Here is a 22,851-nt window from a genome sequence, read left to right on the forward strand (position 1 = left end):
GAAATTTCTTTCAATTGTCTTCCCACCCAACATTCCTGTCCTTCAATAATAATAACAGGCGACGTAAAACACACTCCACAAATATAGACCGTCCTTTCCTGAAATTTAATATATACGGTGCTACAAGCAAACAAAAATTACTTAATCTCTCACATTCAGTACTGAAAAATATATTATGCCAGCAAGAAAGTAATTTAACTTCCCAGCAACAAAAAGCGATTTCAAGCATTGTCTGGTTATCATTTATCGCATACAAGTAAAACTTTTATGTCACACTCCACAAGTAGTGAACACGGCAATAAAAACTAAACAGTTTCAAGTTACTTTAACACTGGACGAAGCTCCCTTGTACCGAAATGTATCAGAAAATATAAATAAATACAAATCAAATAACTAATACAACACACTTAACTTACACCAAATAGTATCGGTAAATAAATTAACGTAGTGTGAAAAAACACTATGATTAAGGCAATGTTTTTATTCGTCTATGCTATTCAGTGAAAGTTAAATATCTTATATTAGTGTACCATTCAGTATAAGTTACGTCTTTAAACTTGACGCTCGTTAAGTGTCAGAAGGTGGAAACGTTATTTTGTACTTTATTTTAAACTTGTAATATTCATACCAAGCATATTGAGAATATATTTATAATTAGTACGCTTTATCTACTTAAACGTATGTAAGAATTGGTAAGAAAGTGCTATACTTATTAGGATGTTATTTGTGAAATTCATCCATTTATTTATTTGGTGGTACTTGTAGTCCAAGAAAACGTTTTCGTTATCGCTAAGTTTTGAACTTAGCATTTTTCCTGAATACTTAAAAAAAAAAAAACAACCTTCTAATAATAATAAAAAGAGAAACAGTTATAACAATCAACCAATTTGAGTAACATTACGGTTATATACATCCTAACCTGTATTTGTTATTTCACACCAGCACCCGTATCAACAGTATACGGAAAAATAAAACCGAGCTTATAATTTCAGCACTTTTATACCAACATGCAGATAAAAACTATTATTAATTTTTCCAAAGTCCAGGAAACTTGGTTTTTCAATCCCAATTAATAATGTTCTATGAATTCTAGGATTTGCACCAATGTTAAGTTACCAATATCTGAAAATTTTATATTTTTAGTTCTGTAACATGCTCATAACAGTTTAAAAAACATATTACTCGGTAGATAAATTTCCAAACTGTATTTTAATTTGACGTATTTCAGCGATTTGTCAACACAAACGTGTTTACTGAAATTAGTGTAGTACTGTATTGTAGCAATTGTCATAGATACGACACAGCCAACACGTATTTATTATTTAAGCCATTATTAATGTAGATGTTTAAGAAGCATCTTCCTTCACTCGAGAAATGCGATCAACTAAAAACATCTGTATTGTTTTACAGAATATAATGATTATGAAAGCATCGCGTTCTCAAGTCGAAAATCTCCGAAGTTATTGCGGCGTAACGTAGACTAACCGAGGTTGCATGAACACCACTTGACAATCAGGCTTGCTATCCAGTTTCGTCCTGAGTATTTAGTAATATTACGACAATCACCATGCTACCTTTCACTTGATAACTTTATTTTAAACATTTACACAACCACCTCGTGCAAAGTTATTAATAGCCGTTGCCGCAGGATTTTGAAATATATTAAAAACTGACGTCATACACTGTACAATAAATTTTATATATATAAAGTATCTTACATCAGTTAGAAATGGGGTTATCTACCCTTTGACAAGATAACTCGTATACTACAGTTATAAAATAAGGTTCATATGTATTTTCTTTGAAGTAATATACACTGCTGGCCAAAATCACAAGGCCAATGAACATAAAGAAAAAATATGCTTTTTGCGTTGTTAGACTCAACCACTTATTTGAATAGAGCTTCGAAAGATGAAAATAAGAAAAGGGAAAATAAAAATAAAAACTTTTATAGCATTTAATAGGGAAAGTGTGAACACTAAATTAGCCTAAATACTAGCTGGTCAAAAGTTTAAGATTATACTAAAACGAAGCGTTAATCGGTAAACACGTAACGAAATTTAGTTATTCGTGTTCAAGCATTAGCGTTGTCAACACCTCCTGTGTAACATTGGGTAAAAACATGGCAAAGGCTAAAAAGTTGACAGAGTTTGAACGTGGCAGAATTGTCGAGCTGCAAAAGCAAGGTCTCTCTCAATGTGCCATCGCTGGTGAGATTGGGCGTAGTGAAACTGCTGTTGCAAATTTCTTAAAAGACCCTGAGGAATACGGAATGAGAATTTCAAGTGGTCGGCCTAAGAAAATTTCGCCGGCGTTGAGCAGGAGGATTCGACAGGTTGTCCAACAAGACACCAGTCAATCATCTAACTAGATTAAGGCCCTTATGAATGCAGAATACAGCTGAAGAACAATAAGACAGCATCTACGAGAGAAAGGCTTTAAAAACCGTAAACGTCTTCAAAGGCCACACCACGAAACAGCTCGGTTAAATTTTGCTGAGAAGCACCAAACATGGGACGTAGAAAAGTGGATGAAGGTTTTGTTCTCTGATGAGAAAAAAATTTAACCTCGATGGTCCAGATGGCTTCCAACATTACTGGAACGATAAGGATATCCCACTGGAGACATTTTCTACACGACACAGTGGAGGAGGTACCATCATGATCTGGGGTGCTTTCTCCTTCTATGGAACAATGGAACTTCAGGTTATACAGGGGCTTCAAACAGCAGCTGGCTACATTGGTATGTTGGAGAGAGCATCCTTGCTGACTGAAGGCCCTCGCTTGTGTGAAAATGACTGGATCTTTCAGCAGGACAATGCTGCAATCCACAATGCCTGCAGGATAAAGGACTTTTTCATGGCAAATAACGTGATTCTTTTGGACCATCCAGCGTATTTGCCTGAACTGAACCCTATTGAAAATGTTTGGGGGTGGATGGCAAGGGAAGCCTATAGAAATGGGCATCAATTCCAAACACTGAATGATTTTGTGAAGTCATCTTTACCACTTAGAATAATATTCCAGCCAGCCTTATGTCAACGCTTATATTGACCATGCCAAAGCAAATGTTTGCAGTTATTTGCAATGACGGCCATGCAACTCATTACTAAAAGCTCTTGTTGGGCATTTCCTACCATATTTAGGACTTCTTTTTGGTATGGTCTTAAACTTTTAACCAGCTAGTATTTAGGGTAATTTCATAGTGTTCACATTTTTCATATTAAATGTTAAAGTTTTTTATTTTTATTTTCATCTTTCGAAGCTCTACTGAAATAAGTGGTTGAGTCTAATAACGCAAAATGCATATTTTTCTTTATGTTCATTGGCCTTAAGATTCTGGCCAGCAGTGAATTTTTGCATTTTACATAAGGATAAAAGTCGTTATCTTTCACAACATTAACAGTTTCTTTTACCTGCTGTCATAGCCCTAACTAAGTAAAGATTTGAACATCACCATCTATTCACTCCCTAGAGGATACACACTCCTACATCAACTCAAAAACCAATGAAACACAAGATATACGAGTCTCATTAAATGTCTGCATACATATTAAACACCAAAAAAATTACATGATACAGTATTTGGTTTGAAGAGCCAGTCCACAGCTTTATAACATTAAAAACAATGATTTATAAAGGAACAATTCCACTATATATATACACACAACTATTCCTTCCAATATTTAAGTTCCTATTAGCCACTTCATCATCAAATTCCCAAACTTCAAATATTCAAATCATGTTAACTACTTCTTCCAGCATCTTATCAGATTGTCTTATTAAATTCCTGCTAGTAATTTCTCCAAATGAATTCTAGGCTTCAAATATCCAAGCCCTTTTTTCAATAACATCTCCCCTCAGACTCCTGTCTTTCAATATTAAACTTATTTATTAACTTCTCCCCTCAGATTCCCAGCTTCTAGTATTCAAATTCCTATTTAATAATTTCTTCAAGAGATTATCAAACCATAAACTATGCTGATAGTTTCTGTGATCCATCTTCATGTATTTGGTTTGGAAAATAATCACACAAGAAACAAAATTTAAATAAATTCATTTAGTTTACTGGTGGCAGTATTTGACTCTAACATAATAAGAAATATCACCAGTGTTTGTGTTCTCTCCACTACTTACTGTCAAGGGTTCTTGGTTCCCCCTTGTTCTCTATTTTTTTACTGCCTTCAGCAACTCTTCTGAGTCTCTGCCAACTTTCCTCAGATGAATTACATACACTCAAATTAGCATATTCCATTACTTCCACAGCACATTGTGTGTAATATGGCAGATTTCTTGCACTATCATATGGTACAGATTCATATCCATAAATGTTAAGTCTTTTCACATTTTTCTCAGAAAATTGTTTTAAAGTAACCACTACAAGATGACGCTGACTTGACTAAAATAAGTCTCCTAGCAATCCAGTACTTGTGTAGTTTTTCTTTGATTTGTGTGTAAAACTTTATTTAAATAAAAATAATTCTACCAGTGACATTTAGTTTCAGTTTAGAGTTGCACATTTCTACCTCGTAGAGCATGACTAATCAATCACACAACGTTTTATCAGTCTTTTATTCTAGTTTGACATATCTCTGAGTGACATTTAGTTTCAGTTTAGAGTTGCACATTTCTACCTCGTAGAGCATGACTAATCAATCACACAACGTTTTATCAGTCTTTTATTCTAGTTTGACATATCTCTGAGTATTAAGTTAATATTTAAGAATGCTGTCTGTGCTATTCCTATATTTTAATGTTTTTATACAATTTCCATTACTGGTATTCATTCCTATATAACTACAATAAAGTCATCAATACACATTACATGAAGCTTTCTGTATTCATTTCAGTAAATTACATAAACACATTATACAACAGAAATAGGCCATTTGGTCCTTTAAGAATGTACTTCAACACTAACCTTTACATAACTACCCTTAATGTGTAATAAACATGTTGATAAATACACTAAAATAAAACTAGAAGGTACAGTTCTATAGGTTTACCACAAATATTCTGTTTCAACAGTAAATAAAACCAAAATTAAGAGTGACAAATATTTTTATTTCTTGCTTTTGAAGTTCATAGTTTATGCTGTGTTGTAGCACACAGGGTACGTAATTCTTGTGATTAATACACTTTACTATGGTCACAATAGTACAAGTTGTGTGACAGGCAGCAGACAACTGTACAGTGGTGTGATTGGTTAAAACAGGTGGCCCTTTCAGGTAGCCTTTGGTCCCCTTTAGGGGAAATTATCTGTGATTTATCCACCTGTATTAAATGTAAAAAATAATTATAAAAACCTATCTATCAACTGTCATTGAATTATACCAGTTTTGGAAAATTATATCCTTCATCAGTCACCTTGGGTAAGACTGAATTAAAATAATAAGACTTCATAAAGTAGTTGGGTGTATATTATATATGTAATGTTTGTACAAGGTTCCTGACAGAGTAGAAATAGGATACTTGTCATTCTGTAGAACTATATCTAGTTTTATTTTAGCATGTATTTATCAACATGTAATCATGTTACATGTATTACCTCCATTAAAATCACAAGTAAGGCCTCACTTGGAGTACTGTATACAATTTTGGTGTCCTTTTCCATGAAAGGATGTTGAATTAACTTTTCCCTTGAGAGTTGATCTTAAGTTAAATAAGTTATTCAGGGATAATTTCTTTGTGTAATACATGAGCTAAGCTTTGTTTATGAATGTTTTATTTTACTAAGAAGGTGATTGTCTTACAGAACAAGTTGTCATTGGCAGTAATGGAAGTTAGTACTTTATGTCGGAGTTTAAGAGTGGAATCAGTAATGTGCGAAATGTTCAGTTTAATATTTAACGTAATGTAAAGGTTAGTGTTGAAGTACATTCTTAAAGGACCAAATAGCCTATTTCTGTTTGTATAATGTGTTTATTTAATTTACTGAAATGAATACAGAAAGCTTCATGTAATGTGTATTGATGACTTTATTGTAGTTATATAAAAATGAATACTATTAATGGAAATTGTATAAAAACATTAAAATATTGGAATAGCACAGACAGCATTCTTAAATATTAACTTAATACTCAGAGATATGTCAAACTAGAATAAAAGACTGATAAAACGTTGTGTGATTGATTAGTCATGCTCTACGAGGTAGAAATGTGCAACTCTAAACTGAAACTAAATGTCACTGGTAGAGTTATTTTTATTTAAATAAAGTTTTACACACAAATCAAAGAAAAACTACACAAGTACTTGAATGGCAAGAGACTTATTCTTAGTTAAAAGCCAGCGACATCTACTAGTGGTTACTTTAAAACAATTTAATTTTCTGAGAAATGTCAAAAGAGTTTTGACATTACGTATTTGAGTCTGCAGCATACGCTAGTGCTAAGTACGACGATAAAGAAACCCACCATATTAGTGAAGGGTTGTAATTCACTCTTAGTTGTAACTAGCAATGACTAGAATCATTATTTTTCTAATGTTTTTGTTTAAAACAGCAATTCTACATTGTTTAATCTATTGCTTTTACATCACAGTTGTGTATTACTATTACTGTCAATACAAAGCTACATACGTTGTACTGTAACGTACATAAACGTCAAACATAGTTTTTAAATAACAAATAATAAATGTCGTAGGAATGGGCCGTTAAGATTTGTTGTCGTTTCTCCTGATGGCTCTTGCCGAAAGTGACTAGAACCTGACCATAATTATCGAACACTGATCTAGCACTTTCACAGCTAACTTCTAAGTATGCCACTGGCTTTCTAAAGTGTTTTTAAATTAATTATGGACAATATAAGTGTGTGTGTGTATATATATATATATATATATATTATTGAGCTTGAAAAGTATATTAACTGTTATCGAAGTCATTAAGATAAATTCACTGTCCGCCAGACTATTGTTAATATTTATTTACGAAATTTAAAGTACGAACAATACATGATACACCGTACAGGAAATACTCTAACGTCACAGTATCCACATCACTCGTATCTTTATTAGAGATTGATCTTTTACAACAGTCAAAATTATTTGTTATATACATTAGTACACTCATTCTACTATTATTTCAAGCATACACTTAAATTATAAACATAATTTAATAAAAATTTATAGCAGCAGTCAGAGAATAACTTACGTCAAATATTATTTTACTTACCTTATCCCATTTCAGCCATTCTATAATTTTTTCATCAAGTTCTGCATTTCCTGTATTAATATTTCCTGTATCTACCATTTTCTGTGTTTGTTTAAAAAACCCAAAACTCTTTATGAAATTCGTTACAGTTCTTTAACGTCGCAGCAACCGTTAAACAAATAACTGAATTTGCAGTCCTGCTGTACGTCTTCGCCCTTTCTTCGTCAACGGAATTCTGCGGAACATCTGCAGTTGCGGTGTATACACTAGCGCCCCCGTATTAAAGGACTTGAAATAAAGGGCTTATTCGGATGTTGTTGTAACTAATATGTCGATAATTAATAAGTTTATAGTGTTAGGGAAACACATAGGTTTGAAAAATTAGTTAAAGATAAATATATAAAATCTTATAACTAGAAAACTTTCGAAAAGTAAACCTTAGTTCATCAGGAGGCTTTTAATATCGATAAAGATTTGATCAGGACCTCATATTTTTTATCTGTAGGATGATCGGTGATAACCCATTGATTCTGCGCTAGAGGGCGCAAGTGATAATTTCACTTTGTCCCTTTGTTATGTCCAAAATTTACCATCTGCTCTTTACTCGATAAATTGTTTCAACTTTTACATACTTTTGTTTGAAAGTAGAATTTTGTGTGCGAGTTGGTTACTTTTCTCTTTGTTGTAAGCTATAGTTTGTGTTTCTTCTGTGTAGTAAAGTATTTTTAGTTTTGTATGTTAACACTGGTGTTATATTAAGAATAAAAAGGTGGTTACCACTTGCATCGATTGTTGCTGGTTGGTGTATCGCCTTGTTATACGAGTTCCAATTTTTGGTAGTAAAATAAGTATAGGCCAGTTATTCTCAGTGCTCTTAGTTTAAAACTTTAATTCCGTATATAGAACGGGAAAAGAAAAAATTGAAGTTGTATATTTATTGTAGAACAGTACAGTATGTTTATTTTCATAACATTTTCGACTATTTTGTTTTTTGAAATTATTCACAGTAATGGATGTTAGCTTATATTTGAACTTTCACTTGTAGGTAGAAAAGAAAGACTGTCATAGTGTCTAAACCACAACAATGGCAGAACCTGTCCATTTTACATCTTCAAACTGTAGAAATGTCAATGAACGACCTGGTTCATGTGACAGTAACAGAAATATTGAGAGTACTTCATATGCTAATACAAGCCCAATAAATTTAGTGACAAACAGTTTGCAGGACATTTCAAGAAAATATGATGGGTTGAATTTTATAGCTACTGGAGCATATGGAACTGTGTACAAAGCCCGGGATTTGTTGAACGATGGCCAAACTGTAGCACTGAAAAAAGTAAGGATACCTTTGAGTGAAGAAGGTGTCCCTATGAACACGATTCGTGAAATAGGTCTTTTGAAACAGTTGGAAAGCTTTGAGCATCCAAACATAGTTAGACTACTTGACATTTGCCATGGTTGTTATCACAGACCACACGGACAACTTGATATCTTTCTTGTGTTTGAGCATGTAGAACAAGATTTGGCCAGTTACTTAGAAAAATGTCCATCACCTGGACTTGGTCCAGACATCATTAGAGAAATTATGCACCAGCTTTTAAGTGGCGTGGACTTTCTTCATTCCAACCGTATTATTCATCGTGATTTGAAGCCACAAAATATATTGATAACACGCAACAGGCAAGTTAAGTTGGCTGACTTTGGCCTCTCAAGGGTGTATGGACATCAGATTCTTCTGACCCCTGTTGTTGTAACTCTCTGGTATCGAGCCCCTGAGGTACTCCTTCAGGCCAGTTATGCAATGTCAGTAGACCTTTGGAGTTGTGGATGCATTTTTGCAGAATTATTTACCAGGAAACCTCTGTTTCCAGGAAAATCAGACCCTGACCAATTGGGTAAAATCATTGATATAATTGGTACACCAGATGAGACTGAATGGCCCTCTGATGTTTCATTGTCATGGACTTCCTTTAGGCATTCCAAAGGTGTTCCATTTGAAAACCTTATCCAAGATATTTCACCTGAAGGGAAAGACTTGCTGCACAAACTCCTGGCCTTCAGTCCTACTCGGAGAATTAGTGCCACCAATGCTTTGGCACATCCTTATTTTAAGGAATGTGAATTGTGTCCATTAAATCGTTAAGTGTTGATGGTGTATAGCTAGACAGTGCTAAAACTTTTTCATTTTTATATAGAATAGTCATGATGTTTGTTATTGTATAAACATTTTTTAACTTTTTATATGATGTTAAGTGGTATTATTAAGGCTTACTGAGTAGACACAAGAACAAGAGTTTTGTGTACTTCATGTTCAAAGTGGGATTTGTAAGAAATATGAATGATAATTTTATCCTGAATTTTAGTTGATATATAAGGCTTTAATAATGATTAATCACTATTAGTGGTAAATTTTATCTAAGGAAACACAAATTAAAACCTAGGCACAGAAGAGTGAATTTGTTACAGGGTTTATTTAAGGTTGTTACCAGCATAGTTTGTTTATCCATAAAGGTTCCAGTGATGGGAACCTTTATGTATAAACAATCTTTTCTAGTGACAGATACATGCAGTATTGTATAATTACTTCTATCTGGTTTAAAATGTGTGTTGGTATTTAATTTTATTTTTAGACATAATTTCCTGAAATATTTCATAGACTACTGTTTTCAGACGGCAAGTGGTATTAAGTCATTATATGAGATGTCAAAAGTGTTCAACATTTATTAAAATTAATATTGAAAATACTTGTTGTATACTCATTTGTTAGAGCATTTACTTAATTTTACAATTTTTTAAGAACAAAGGTTATATAGTGTATGCCGTGTATATATATGCCCCTTGTGTGAAAGACTTCAACTATAAAGTGAGGTCACCTCTAAGTTTATTCAGTGTTAATCCCCTAGGAGAGTTGGAATATGACTAAGTTTACTGAATATTAAAGAAAGTGTGGTTACTAGCAGGTATAATATTAGTATAGTCAGTTATGTGGCATCCACCTTTTATGGTGGAAGTGTACTAAAAATGTATAGTTTTCTGTGTTAAGAAGTTTTCAGATATCAGACTTATAGAACCGAAAGAGTGGTTCCTCTCTGTAAGAACCAATGCTATTTCATAGCTTTTTATTAATGAAACATCAGTAGGTACCAGAAGTTTGGAACTGACTACTATTACATTTGTTGGTACTTGTGTCAGTGGAATATTGTACAGTGTACTTTAATACCCACAGTTAGGTCAAGGTAACCATGTGCTCAAGAATGTTGTCCCAGAGAAAAATATCCCCAAAATTGTCCTTCAAGTGCTCTTGCATTTACTTGTTATATTATGAAATCTGTAGTAGAAATACATTGGAAATAAGCATTTAGGAAGTGAATACTTTTAATGGCTACAGCCTATAGTATCTAATAGAACATTTTAGTGTTCTGTTTATATAAAATGTTAACCTGTTACCAGTGTGTTAAACTGAGCATGTATCAGAGTTGATGAGTAAGGTGTAGTGTAAGGTTAGTATCTAATAGAACATTTTAGTGTTCTGTTTATATAAAATGTTGACCTGTTACCAGTGTGTTAAACTGAGCATGTATCAGAGTTGATAAGTAAGGTGTGTAAGGTTAGTATCTAATAGAACATTTTAGTGTTCTGTTTATATAAAATGTTGACCTGTTACCAGTGTGTTAAACTGAGCATGTATCAGAGTTGATAAGTAAGGTGTGTAAGGTTAGTATCTAATAGAACATTTTAGTGTTCTGTTTATATAAAATGTTGACCTGTTACCAGTGTGTTAAACTGAGCATGTATCAGAGTTGATAAGTAAGGTGTGTAAGGTTAGTATCTAATAGAACATTTTAGTGTTCTGTTTATATAAAATGTTGACCTGTTACCAGTGTGTTAAACTGAGCATGTATCAGAGTTGATAAGTAAGGTGTGTAAGGTTAGTATCTAATAGAACATTTTAGTGTTCTGTTTATATAAAATGTTGACCTGTTACCAGTGTGTTAAACTGAGCATGTATCAGAGTTGATAAATAAGGTAGTGTAAGGTTAGTATCTAATAGAACATTTTAGTGTTCTGTTTATATAAAATGTTGACCTGTTACCAGTGTGTTAAACTGAGCATGTATCAGAGTTGATAAATAAGGTGTGTAAGGTTAGTATCTAATAGAACATTTTAGTGTTCTGTTTATATAAAATGTTGACCTGTTACCAGTGTGTTAAACTGAGCATGTATCAGAGTTGATAAATAAGGTAGTGTAAGGTTTCTTGCATCTGGAGTTACAGTTAATAGTGTACACACCTTTCAACATGTCTTGGATTTCATTAACAAACTAAGGCCACCTTATGTTAGGGATAACACTATCACTTTCATGGTATGGGTTGATATTTAGCTGTAAGTTATCAGTAAATATGGACACCAGGAAAATTAATGTTCTGGAAGTACGCTAGCATGCGTATATCACTCACAAATGAAAACAGAAGGAAAATTATTATAGGTTAGAATAGTTCAAAGTGAAAGACTGATATTTCATTAAAAGGTGCTATGTTGGTCTTAAGGTGGGTTTAATAAAATACATATCCACTAGATATATTTATTTAAAATAGTTTAAAATTGTGTTAATTCTTACATTTAACTACAGCAACATACTGTAATACTAACTTATGGGTTGTACATTAACTACAGCACCATACATACTTTACTACTAACTTATGGGTTATACATTAAGTACAGTACCATACATACTTTACTACTAACTTATGGGTTATACATTAAGTACAGCACCATACATACTTTACTACTAACTTATGGGTTATACATTAAGTACAGCACCATACATACTTTACTACTAACTTATGGGTTATACATTAAGTACAGCACCATACATACTTTACTACTAACTTATGGGTTGTACATTAACTACAGCACCATACATACTTTACTACTAACTTATGGGTTGTACATTAACTACAGCACCATACATACTTTACTACTAACTTATGGGTTGTACATTAACTACAGTACCATACATACTTTACTACTAACTTATGGGTTATACATTAACTACAGCACCATACATACTTTACTACTAACTTATGGGTTATACATTAACTACAGCACCATACATACTTTACTACTAACTTATGGGTTATACATTAACTACACTTATGGGTTATACATTAACTACAGCCATACATACTTTACTACTAACTTATGGGTTATACATTAACTACAGCACCATACATACTTTACTACTAACTTATGGGTTATACATTAACTACAGCACCATACATACTTTACTACTAACTTATGGGTTATACATTAAGTACAGCACCATACATACTTTACTACTAACTTATGGGTTGTACATTAAGTACAGTACCATACATACTTTACTACTAACTCATGGGTTATACATTAAGTACAGTACCATACATACTTTACTACTAACTTATGGGTTATACATTAAGTACAGTACCATACATACTTTACTACTAACTTATGGGTTATACATTAAGTACAGCACCATACATACTTTACTACTAACTTATGGGTTATACATTAAGTACAGCACCATACATACTTTACTACTAACTTATGGGTTGTACATTAAGTACAGCACCATACATACTTTACTACTAACTTATGGGTTATACATTAAGTACAGCACCATACATACTTTACTACTAACTTATGGGTTATACATTAAGTACAGCACCATACATACTTTACTACTAACTTATGGGTTATACATTAAGTACAGCACCATACATACTTTACTACTAACTTATGGGTTATACATTAAGTACAGCACCATACATACTTTACTACTAACTGTTACACTGCTATATTTTCTGTTTCACTTGGCAGTCTTCTGTAATTTTCCTCTCCAGTTAAAAAGACTTAAAAATTATATCGTAAACAAGTCTTCAGCCTATTTAACTCAGCTGCCCAAGGCATGTTGCATTAATGTAAGAAAAGCAGTCATTTTTGATTCATCTTGCTTGTGAAAAACACACTAATTTAGAAAGTTGGTTTTAGTTGTTATAAGGTCTATAGAAACTTAGACTCTGTGTATAATGTTACTGTTTGGTTTCCTACAGGGTGTTTGGAAAGTCACTGTGCACTTATATATTTATTAACAGACATGTTTTAATATAGAATACAGGAGGTAAATATGAATGACAATTACAAACAATGTTTAAAGTGACCCCCATTGACATCAATACATGCTTGGATCCTTCTTATTTTGTTTCTAAACACTGCTATCAGTTGCTGGCTTGAAATAGACTGAATAAAATATAATTAGAAACTGCACAGTCACTTTCCAAACACCCTGTATAAATCTAATAACTGGTGTAGTTAAAGCTAATGCAGTTATAACTTTTATATTATCAAAAGCTATATAGCTTTGTGAACTTTTGGACCTAGTGGGCTAGCTAGACGTTTGATATTTTTCTTTTTTTTTATCAGCTGAATTCTAAGAATATAAAAGTTATGATCACAGAAGGCTATTTTGCCCCTTACCCTTCAAAGTCTGGTGTTGTGTTGTTGAACATAGTTGTCAAAAGGCCTAACAAATTATGCTATAAACTAATTCTACCACAGTTTTGGCATCCACCAATACAAAAGCTGATGTACAACAGAAATGTTGAAGAATATGTTAGTTTTAGTCTGTTAAATAAGAAAAAACAATTGAAAGAAGAGAAATTATTGAATAATGGAAACAATTTTATCACGGAAGTGAATCGTGGCTGTCTGTTTTGATGATGTGTTGTAAACATTTTTTCACTGTTAATATGGTTGTTAAATTTTAACATTCACACTATCATAAATATTTTCAACTATTTAGGACTATTATTATGATATTTTTGTATTGGAATATTTAATTTTCTAACTGCTTTCACATTTTATAAAAGTAAGAACCCACCCATCTTGTAGTTGCAATTCTGAATTCACTTTTCAACAGGTTTAACATTTTAAAGTATAAATACATCAGTAGATTGTTAGATATGTTGAAATGTTTCTTTGAAACTGACATGTTTAATTGGTAAAAATCTTAATATAACATTTGAAAACCTATCATAGTTTTGAAGATCTCTATGTTACAATGTTTTGTGAAATACACTGAGAAGATTCAGATATTTGACATCAGTTTTTGTAAAAATGGATAAGCTGTAGGATTAATAAAGTTAATTAAAAATAAATAATCCACTCAAAGGATCTACCTCTTTAAAGTTCTCACTTCTGTCTTAAAACAAAGTTTTGTTATAAAATGCAGAATTTTCACTTCAGTTCATAGAAAAATGTTTATTTTAGTCAGAAGAAAACAAAAGAATTTTCACTTCAACTGTGATTTAGTTTTACTGACAAATAATATATGTATGAGGTTTAGAATTATTCTTATGAGAAAATCTTTGCAAATGCTTTACAGTTGTTTTATATTGGTTTTTTAGATAAAGTTCTCAGTTGATAAACCCCAGAGATCTCACTACAGTTTTGCTTACAAACTCCAGAGATCTTTCTCCAGTCTGGCTGATAAATACCAGAGATTTCACTCCAATATTGAAAAAAAAAAAATCCACTTTAGTTTTTAAACAGAATTAATATTGGTTTTATGTCAGTTGTCAGTCAACTGTTTTTGATCTCATTTTGGTTTTGAGGTTTGATGTCACAAGCTTTTGGTTGAAAAATAAATCTTACCAATACTTTTGGATATTATTAACATCAGCTATCAAAACAGTTTTGCAGCTGCTAAAGTCCAGTGATCTCACTCCAGTTATGAGACAATAGTTTTACTGATGGTTTTATATTATTTCTCAGCCCAGTGAGTCAGCTTCGGGGTTGTCTCTTCAGTTCAGTGTTTAACGTTATACTGTGTAATTGTCGTTGATTCACCCAATATTTCAAACTTGTATGCTACATAACCTAGCATAGCTCACATATATATACTTGTTATTTGTTAACCATTTGTGTCTATCGCTGTGATTTTCTGAGTTTTTTAAAAGTTATTCTTACTTGACAAGAAATTGCTATGAACATGAATAGCTTTTTTTATGTATTAAAAGTGTACAATAATCTAAACAGAGAACCTTTTGTTTACTTGTACAAATACATCAAACTGTTTCAGTGTACATGTTAGAGCTACAAATAGTAATAATGTAAAGAGGTTTGAACTTATGTGTGAGGTTTGACATCAGATCTTTGGTTTAATGGTTTGTTGAGAAAGGAGTAAACTCAAGATTACCAGTGGCTGTTTGTCTCATCAGTTTACTGGGTCATAGAATTACTGTAACATGCCTGCTTTTACATTCCAGAGTTATGAGGTTTTGTGCTGTAAGGTCATGAAAAATATGTACAGATGTTCATGTGATTTTGTTTCATAACCTTCAGATTAGCTAAATCCTTGATATGTTTGCAGACCCCACATTCAAATAGACACGTGATCTCTGATACATTTTTTTAATTTGAACTTGCAACAGCTGCATTTATTTGTTGTCCAATTAATTATCAGTTGAGGAAACTGTCAAAAATTTTGCAGTTTTATCATTTATTCTTTTGTATTGTTGTCTTACTGAAAGAAAAGTGGTGACTTGTCACAGCATTATCCAGAGTTTCATGTGTGTTTTGTTAGTGTTAATATACAGTGTAGCAATCGGTAACCACAGGATAGAATATTTGTTATATTAAGCTCTCTTGACTGCCAAAGGATATCAATAAACCATTTTAAACTTACACAGATACAAATTATTTCATGGTCTGTTTCTACGATGTTTTCATGAGAACTACACACAGCCAGTAGCAGCAAAGTGGCCTTTGATTACTGTAGTGGTAATTGTTCATGTACAATGTAGCACAATCTCTATTGTTAGAGGAGTTTTTACTCTCTTTTTCATGCCAGTTTTGTATGAAAATTGTGATTATATTTTTGTTTTTATGTTAAGGATAGAATATTCCTCAATTCTAATGAATATCATGTTGAATGTTATTTTTGATTTTGATATGAATTGTTTAAGATTGAGGATAAATGAATTTATGGTGTGGTATGTGTCTTACATGTTTACTCACAAAATGATTTTTTATACGTGCCTAACCATAAAGCCTTACTAATCATCATAATTTTACTATTTAGTGTTGATTTGTATATAAACATAAGGAATATTTTCATACAATGTTTTTAGTGTTTGAAAACACAAAATTTGTCTTTAGTATCAACAAAGAACTAAGAATTGTATTGGTTTTCAGACAAAGTGATGATGAAAGCTATAGAACTGAACATTTTTAACTTTATAAATGTATCCAAATGAACAAAATAATGTGTTATAGGTCTCAATATTGAATATTGTACCCTTATGTATTTTTAAAAACCCAAATAATAACTGAACAAAGACATTACTGTTACAGGAAACAATAGTTTGTATTTTTTTTAACCAAGTCCAAGTTATTTTTTTAGAATAAACATTGTTATAGCTTAAAGTTGATGCTAGCTTTAAGGTTTTGTATTTTATGCCTGTAATTTGTATGGAGATAGTTGACCTGGAATTGTTCATAACTTTGTAATCCACACAATAAAAATTCCATGTTTGTTTAATTTTGTACAGCACTGTTTGTGCATCATTTACGAAATAAAACATAATTATTTTTAAACAACAGTTTAATTTCTCTTTGTTTTAATACTTTCAGAGGACTATGTTTCCAAATTACTTTTAATTATGGTAGAAGATGTATTTTCATCACAACAGACTAGTAGTGTGGACTAGTCTGAGAAATTTGTAGCTTTAGACAGTCATTATGTGGCTGATATTCTTGTTGGGAGAGTTTAATGTGATGAAGGTAGTACTAGAAAAGGAACAGATCAAACCTTTTTCCAACTAAATTGATTCTCTGATGGCAACCTCTTGAATTATGATTAAAATGTCAGAGTCAAAAGACATCCAAAATAATGTGTCTCTGGCCTTTCAGTGAGTCATTTAACTCGTAAGTTATTATTAAAGAATAAAACATCCAATGTAATTTACAGTGGATTTGAGTTATTTAAGTTATTATTGATAGTTCACTGAATCAAAAGACATCCACTGTAACACGTTTATGGCCTTTGAAAGAATCGTTTAACTTATTATTAAGGAGTCATAAGATAAACATGTTTTTAATTCTAGATATAGATTTTGCCACATATGGTTGATTTGATACTTAAATAAAGGTTGTTCACTGTTGAATTGGGAAGGTTTATGAACCTTTGACCAGTTTGGATGGACAATTGCTGCCTCATGAATAATTTTTATTATATTATCATTATTATACCTAATTTATCATAACTAACCTTACAGAATTCCAATTTTTTACATTTTATTTACTTTTACAATGACAAACAAATAATAAATATGGAATACAAGAAATAAAGTACTTACCCAGTCTTCCTTGTTCCTGCTGTCAGTTGTCAAGGGTATTTAAGCCTACTTTACTAATGGTAGTAATGCACTAAATAGTGCACAAAAGAGCATAGACTAATGAAAAGGTAGACAGTTTGCCCTAACTCTCACAAATCTTCTGGCTTTTTAGCTTTGTGATAAGAACCATTACAAATTCCTAGAAGCTAATCATTAAGTTCTTACTGGAATATTGCTTGTACTCTGAGTCAAATTGACTATTACTTGTTTAGAACACAATGTTATGTAATGTGTGATTTGACAGATGAAGACTTCAACTTTCTATTGATGATACTGAAGACTGAAAATTATGATTTGTCTGAACAATGTTGATCTTATACTGAGTACTTTATGTTTAATTTTTTACCCTTTCAAGGGGTGGTGGAAAAAATAGAGAAGGAAAGATGTGTATAGAAAATGTTATATGTCATATTAGGGTAAACTCAGGATTGTTGTTAATATCTTATAGAATTAGGAATATAAAACTCATACTATTAAAATATAGATTGTTAGCTAAAGTTTTATGTTGTATTAATTGGTATAACTTGAACTAAAAGTCGTTTAATAACATTTTGTATGTATGACACTAAAACTTTGTCATGCACAGTGAAGGATACCCAGTGTGAAAGAGTTAATATATAATCAATGGTTTATTAGTGAAAAGCTTTAATTCATGTGTAAAATTTCAATTTTGTTATCAACATCAGGGGTGCATTGCTAGGTGACATCTTATGATTTAGTCTTCATGTCCAAAGGGTGCATTGCTAGGTGACATCTTATGATTTAGTCTTCATGTCCAAAGGGTGCATTGCTAGGTGACATCTTATGATTTAGTCTTCATGCCCAAAGGGTGCATTGCTAGGTGATATCTTATGATTTAGTCTTCATGTCCAAAGGGTGCATTGCTAACATTGATCTGTTTTATAGTATTTTGTTATATTTTAATTTTTACTTTTATAATTAACCTAAGCATTCTCTTGTTTGATAATAATAACTTGTAGCTTATAATTTTGTCTCACAAAGGTAAATGAGTTTTCTATGGGTATTTCTACAAGACTTCATACAGATTTCAACTTGTCTCAGTTTATTTTTGTAGTTTTCATTTACATATTTAATTGTATTATGTGTGTTTTACAAATGTTTCTATAGGTTAACAATGTTACTAACACATACAGTACACTGTTGTTTATTTGAATACAGTTTTCATTTTTATATTCAACTTTCATAACACACTTGCATTTTCTACTGTCTTATATGTAAAATATGGATGAGAACTTATGTTGTTAGATTTCATGTATATATTTAACTTTTATTATGTGTTTTCCAAAGGTAAACGATGCTCCCATTGGCAGATAGTGTTACTAACTTATTTAATCTACAATAGCTTATTTAAATATAGTTTTCACTTTAATATATTGCATAACATCTGTCTGCCTTCAAAAGGATGTTCTGTTTGAACATACAATGAATTTAGTAGAATATAATATTATTGTATAATGAACAAAGCACTCAAACATATCACATGTTTTACAGTTTCAAACAGATTATTCTTTCAATTATATAAAAATCACAAACTTAAGAGGAACGAAACAAGCAGTAATGACATATAGGTTTCTTTAGGTAGGTGGCGTTACTATATATCTAACATTTTATAGAGATTTCATCTTGTCTCAGTTTGTGTTTATATTTTTCATTTCTTTTTATTTCATTATTACTTATGTTTAGGTTGATAATGTTACTAACGTTTAACATACATTAGTGAATTTGGGTTGAGCTTTTAATGTTATATTTAATTTGCATGTGACACTTTGTATTCTATGTGTTACATGTAAAACTTGTTGCTAATTAATTAGTTTGTTTTTAAATTGGTATATTGCATAACAACTATTCACTCTGAAAAGCATGTTTACTTAACTTTATATACAGTAATTTAGTTTTCGTATTTACCTTTATAAGTAGACTTCTTTAACTAAACTTTACTTGTGTATATAAATCAGTGTTTAACCTTTACTATTACAGAACATTATAACCTTTCTGTCTACATGTCCACAAATCTTTATCTACAGCTGTTTTCTTGCATTTTTTGGAACTTTGTATATAATGTTGTGTAATATAAATGTTTCTATAGATATTATGTCATTAGTATATACAAGTAAAACCACAAACTATAAATGAAACTGTTGTTACACATATAGAAACAAACCAGTAACTGGATAGCCAGTCATTTATTGAAAACCTCCAAGAAAAGTCAGATAACAGATTAGACGTAATAAACCTTTTAATCAGTATGGGTAAACATAGATTTCTCCTTCTTTAAATCTGAGTTATATAAACAAAGTCATATCTTCAAGCTAATCTGTTTCCTTCATCATCATGAAGATAATTTCACAGTATACGTAAAGTATAATACTTAGGGTATATCCAGATATTAGATAAATCACTGTCAATGAAACGTGAGGAATATTCATAACATTGATTCATTGAATATGACCATAAAATGTTTCTTCAGTTAGAATCTCTACAAAACATATCATGTACCTGAAGTCAGTAAATTAATTTGCTTTCCACTTCAGAGTCGAATTTTAGACAATAGATCTTTGGCCCTCTTGCTTGTAGTCTGTCAGTACATTATATTATTATGGAAAACATCTTGACTCTGGCAAATTTTAAGGAACACATTTTAAGATTTTAGTTTGTACGCTCTGAACAACTAGTTCATTGACTATTTTAAAATAAATATGTTTTGGCCCTGGCATGGTCAGGTGGTTAAGGCACTTGACTCATAATCTGAGGATTGCAGGTTTGAATCCCTGTCACACTAAACATGCTCACCATTTCAGCTGTTGGGTCATTATAATGTGACACTCAATTTCACTGCCCCCGCTAGTACAGCGGTATGTCTACGGATTTACATCGATAAAATCAGGGGTTCGATTCCCCTCGGTGGGCTCAGCAGATAGCTCGATGTGGCTTTGCTATAAGAAAACAAACTCAATTTCACTATTCATTGGTAAAAGAGAAACCCAATAGTTGGCAGTGGATGGTGATGGCTAGCTGCTTTCCCTCTAGTTTTCCACTGCTAAATTAGGGACGGCTAGTGCAGATAGCCCTCAAGTTGCTTTTCTTGAAATTCAAAACACACCAAACTAATCCAAATATGTTTCCATGTTGGTAGTGATTTAAAACAATGTTACAATAACATTTCATGCCCTATCTTGCATGTTACTTATACCTCGTACAAGGATCATGAAATATATTAACAGTTCTGTGTTGTTATATGTACAAGATGAAATCTATTGTACATGAATCACAACCTATAATCAAACTTTTGTACATTTCTACTTCTGCGTTGGTATTTGTTTATTTCAGTTCAATGGGTAAGATTTGAATATAGTTTTTTAGTGAAAAGTTTAATGTACGTTTTTCATATTTATGTTAAATTAATCATATTTTATAACAAAAACTTTGTTTTGCTCACTACTTAGATTAAATAAACTGTGTGGCAATATACACCAGTAGGTAAGGAGTTCATACAGGGTCAGTCTGCAAATAGTTGGAAAACATAGCTAATGCCAATCATATACTTTACAACCAAAATAAGCTGTATGTTCACTGTATTTTATTACTTAATAAAGAATGTATTTTGTATATTACTGTACTTAAGAGTCAGTAAAAAAAAAAACGTGAATGTATCTATACTTTCATCTTACATAACAATACATAAAGCTAAATAGACATTAATTTACATAAGGAAGTTATTTGCTGTTTCTCAGTTACTACTTTCTGTTTTTGATCTATATCTGTATTAAAAAGTAATATTGTTTACAGAATGACTCACCAACTTCTGTATTTAGTCTCAAGATTTCAATATAAACTTTTTTACATGTAAAGAAGTAACAGTATCATATCTCTTATAATTTCTTCAACTTTATCCGAGATACAAGATCTACTGACAGGCTGACAGCTTAATAATCTTTGATATTTAGGAATAACATAAACTGAAATATGAATATATTATACAATATTGGACTGCTAAAATTAACTTTCTCAGAGGTCTAGTATATATCGGTTAGTGTATAAACCTTGTTATCTTTTTACCTGAATGTTTTGAATTAACAGTAGTATGACTTTTCATTTTATCACAAGCTAATTTAAGACTTTTCTGGGTAAAATCATGTATGACATCTTTATTTTATAAATTCACAAGAGCTCTTTCAACCATCAATCTCTTAAGAAATGCCAAAGTATTTAGTTCCACTATGCCCCAGTCACAAGAAGTAGATTTATTAGTAACTCTTTGTATGAGTATTTCTTGAAGGTCCAATAACAACAGTCACTATTGTTACTGAAAATATAATTACTATATAGCCCATACAAGTATTTTAAATCATAGCCCATGAAACTAGCCTAACCTCATATCCATGTCTCTACATGAAGTAAGTTCTCATTATGTAGCATCCCTCAATACCAATTACTTACATGACATGAAGTATGGAAAAATTTTCTTATGGTAGAGTTAACTTCTAACTTTACAACTGCTGGACTTTGTCCACATTACTTCCTTTTCTTAATTCATTTGTGAAAACAACTTCTCACTAACAACTCAGGTCAGTTTTATACTTGTAAGATTAGTATTGATCAATAAAGTACAACATTTTTATCAGTAAACCTATGAGCTATTTGATGTTTGTTTTTCAAAATAAGCAATTTAGAGTAGATGGGGGTATTCCAAGGTGAACTTTACCACATACATCCAACTGGTTCCTGTCTTTTAAATATTGGGTAAGCTCTTTGCTCCTTCAACACATAAATCCAACTAGTTCCTGCCTTCTTAATGTCCAGTAAGCTCTTTGCTCCTTCAACACGTAAATCCAACTAGTTCCTGCCTTCTTAATGTCCAGTAAGCTCTTTGCTCCTTCAACACGTAAATCCAACTAGTTCCTGTCTTCTTAATGTCCAGTAAGCTCTTTGCTCCTTCAACACGTAAAACCAACTAGTTCCTGCCTTCTTAATATCCGGTAATCTCTTTGCTCCTTCAACACGTAAAACCAACTAGTTCCTGTCTTCTTAATGTCCAGTAAGCTCTTTGCTCCTTCAACACGTAAATCCAACTAGTTCCTGTCTTCTTAATGTCCGGTAATCTCTTTGCTCCTTCAACACGTAAATCCAACTAGTTCCTGTCTTCTTAATGTCCGGTAATCTCTTTGCTCCTTCAACACGTAAATCCAACTAGTTCCTGTCTTTTTAATGTCTGGTAGTCTTTTTGCTCCTTCAACACATAAATCCAACT

At 31.8% G+C, this 22,851-nt stretch overlaps 2 protein-coding genes across 2 annotated transcripts in view; one reads left to right on the plus strand and one right to left on the minus strand.

Annotated features, from left to right (window-relative positions):
* LOC143228472 (heat shock cognate 90 kDa protein-like) overlaps positions 1-7,405 on the minus strand; it is a 99,566-nt gene extending 92,161 nt beyond the window's left edge. Inside the window, exon 1 of the mRNA XM_076459725.1 lies at positions 7,168-7,405. Coding sequence (XP_076315840.1) covers positions 7,168-7,245 — 78 coding nt within the window. The 5' untranslated portion in view covers positions 7,246-7,405. The remainder of the gene's footprint in view (positions 1-7,167) is intronic.
* Positions 7,406-7,696: 291 nt separating this feature from the next.
* LOC143230205 (cyclin-dependent kinase 6-like) lies at positions 7,697-9,455 on the plus strand. Its single transcript, XM_076463339.1, has 2 exons — positions 7,697-7,830; positions 8,192-9,455. Exon 2 carries the CDS (start codon positions 8,231-8,233, stop codon positions 9,287-9,289), a length of 1,059 nt encoding a protein of 352 aa, XP_076319454.1. The 5' UTR covers positions 7,697-7,830; positions 8,192-8,230; the 3' UTR covers positions 9,290-9,455.
* The last annotated feature ends 13,396 nt before the right edge of the window (positions 9,456-22,851 follow it).

The sequence above is a fragment of the Tachypleus tridentatus genome, chromosome 10 (genome assembly GCF_004210375.1).
Source record: "Tachypleus tridentatus isolate NWPU-2018 chromosome 10, ASM421037v1, whole genome shotgun sequence".
Classification (NCBI taxonomy): Eukaryota; Metazoa; Arthropoda; class Merostomata; order Xiphosura; family Limulidae; genus Tachypleus; species Tachypleus tridentatus.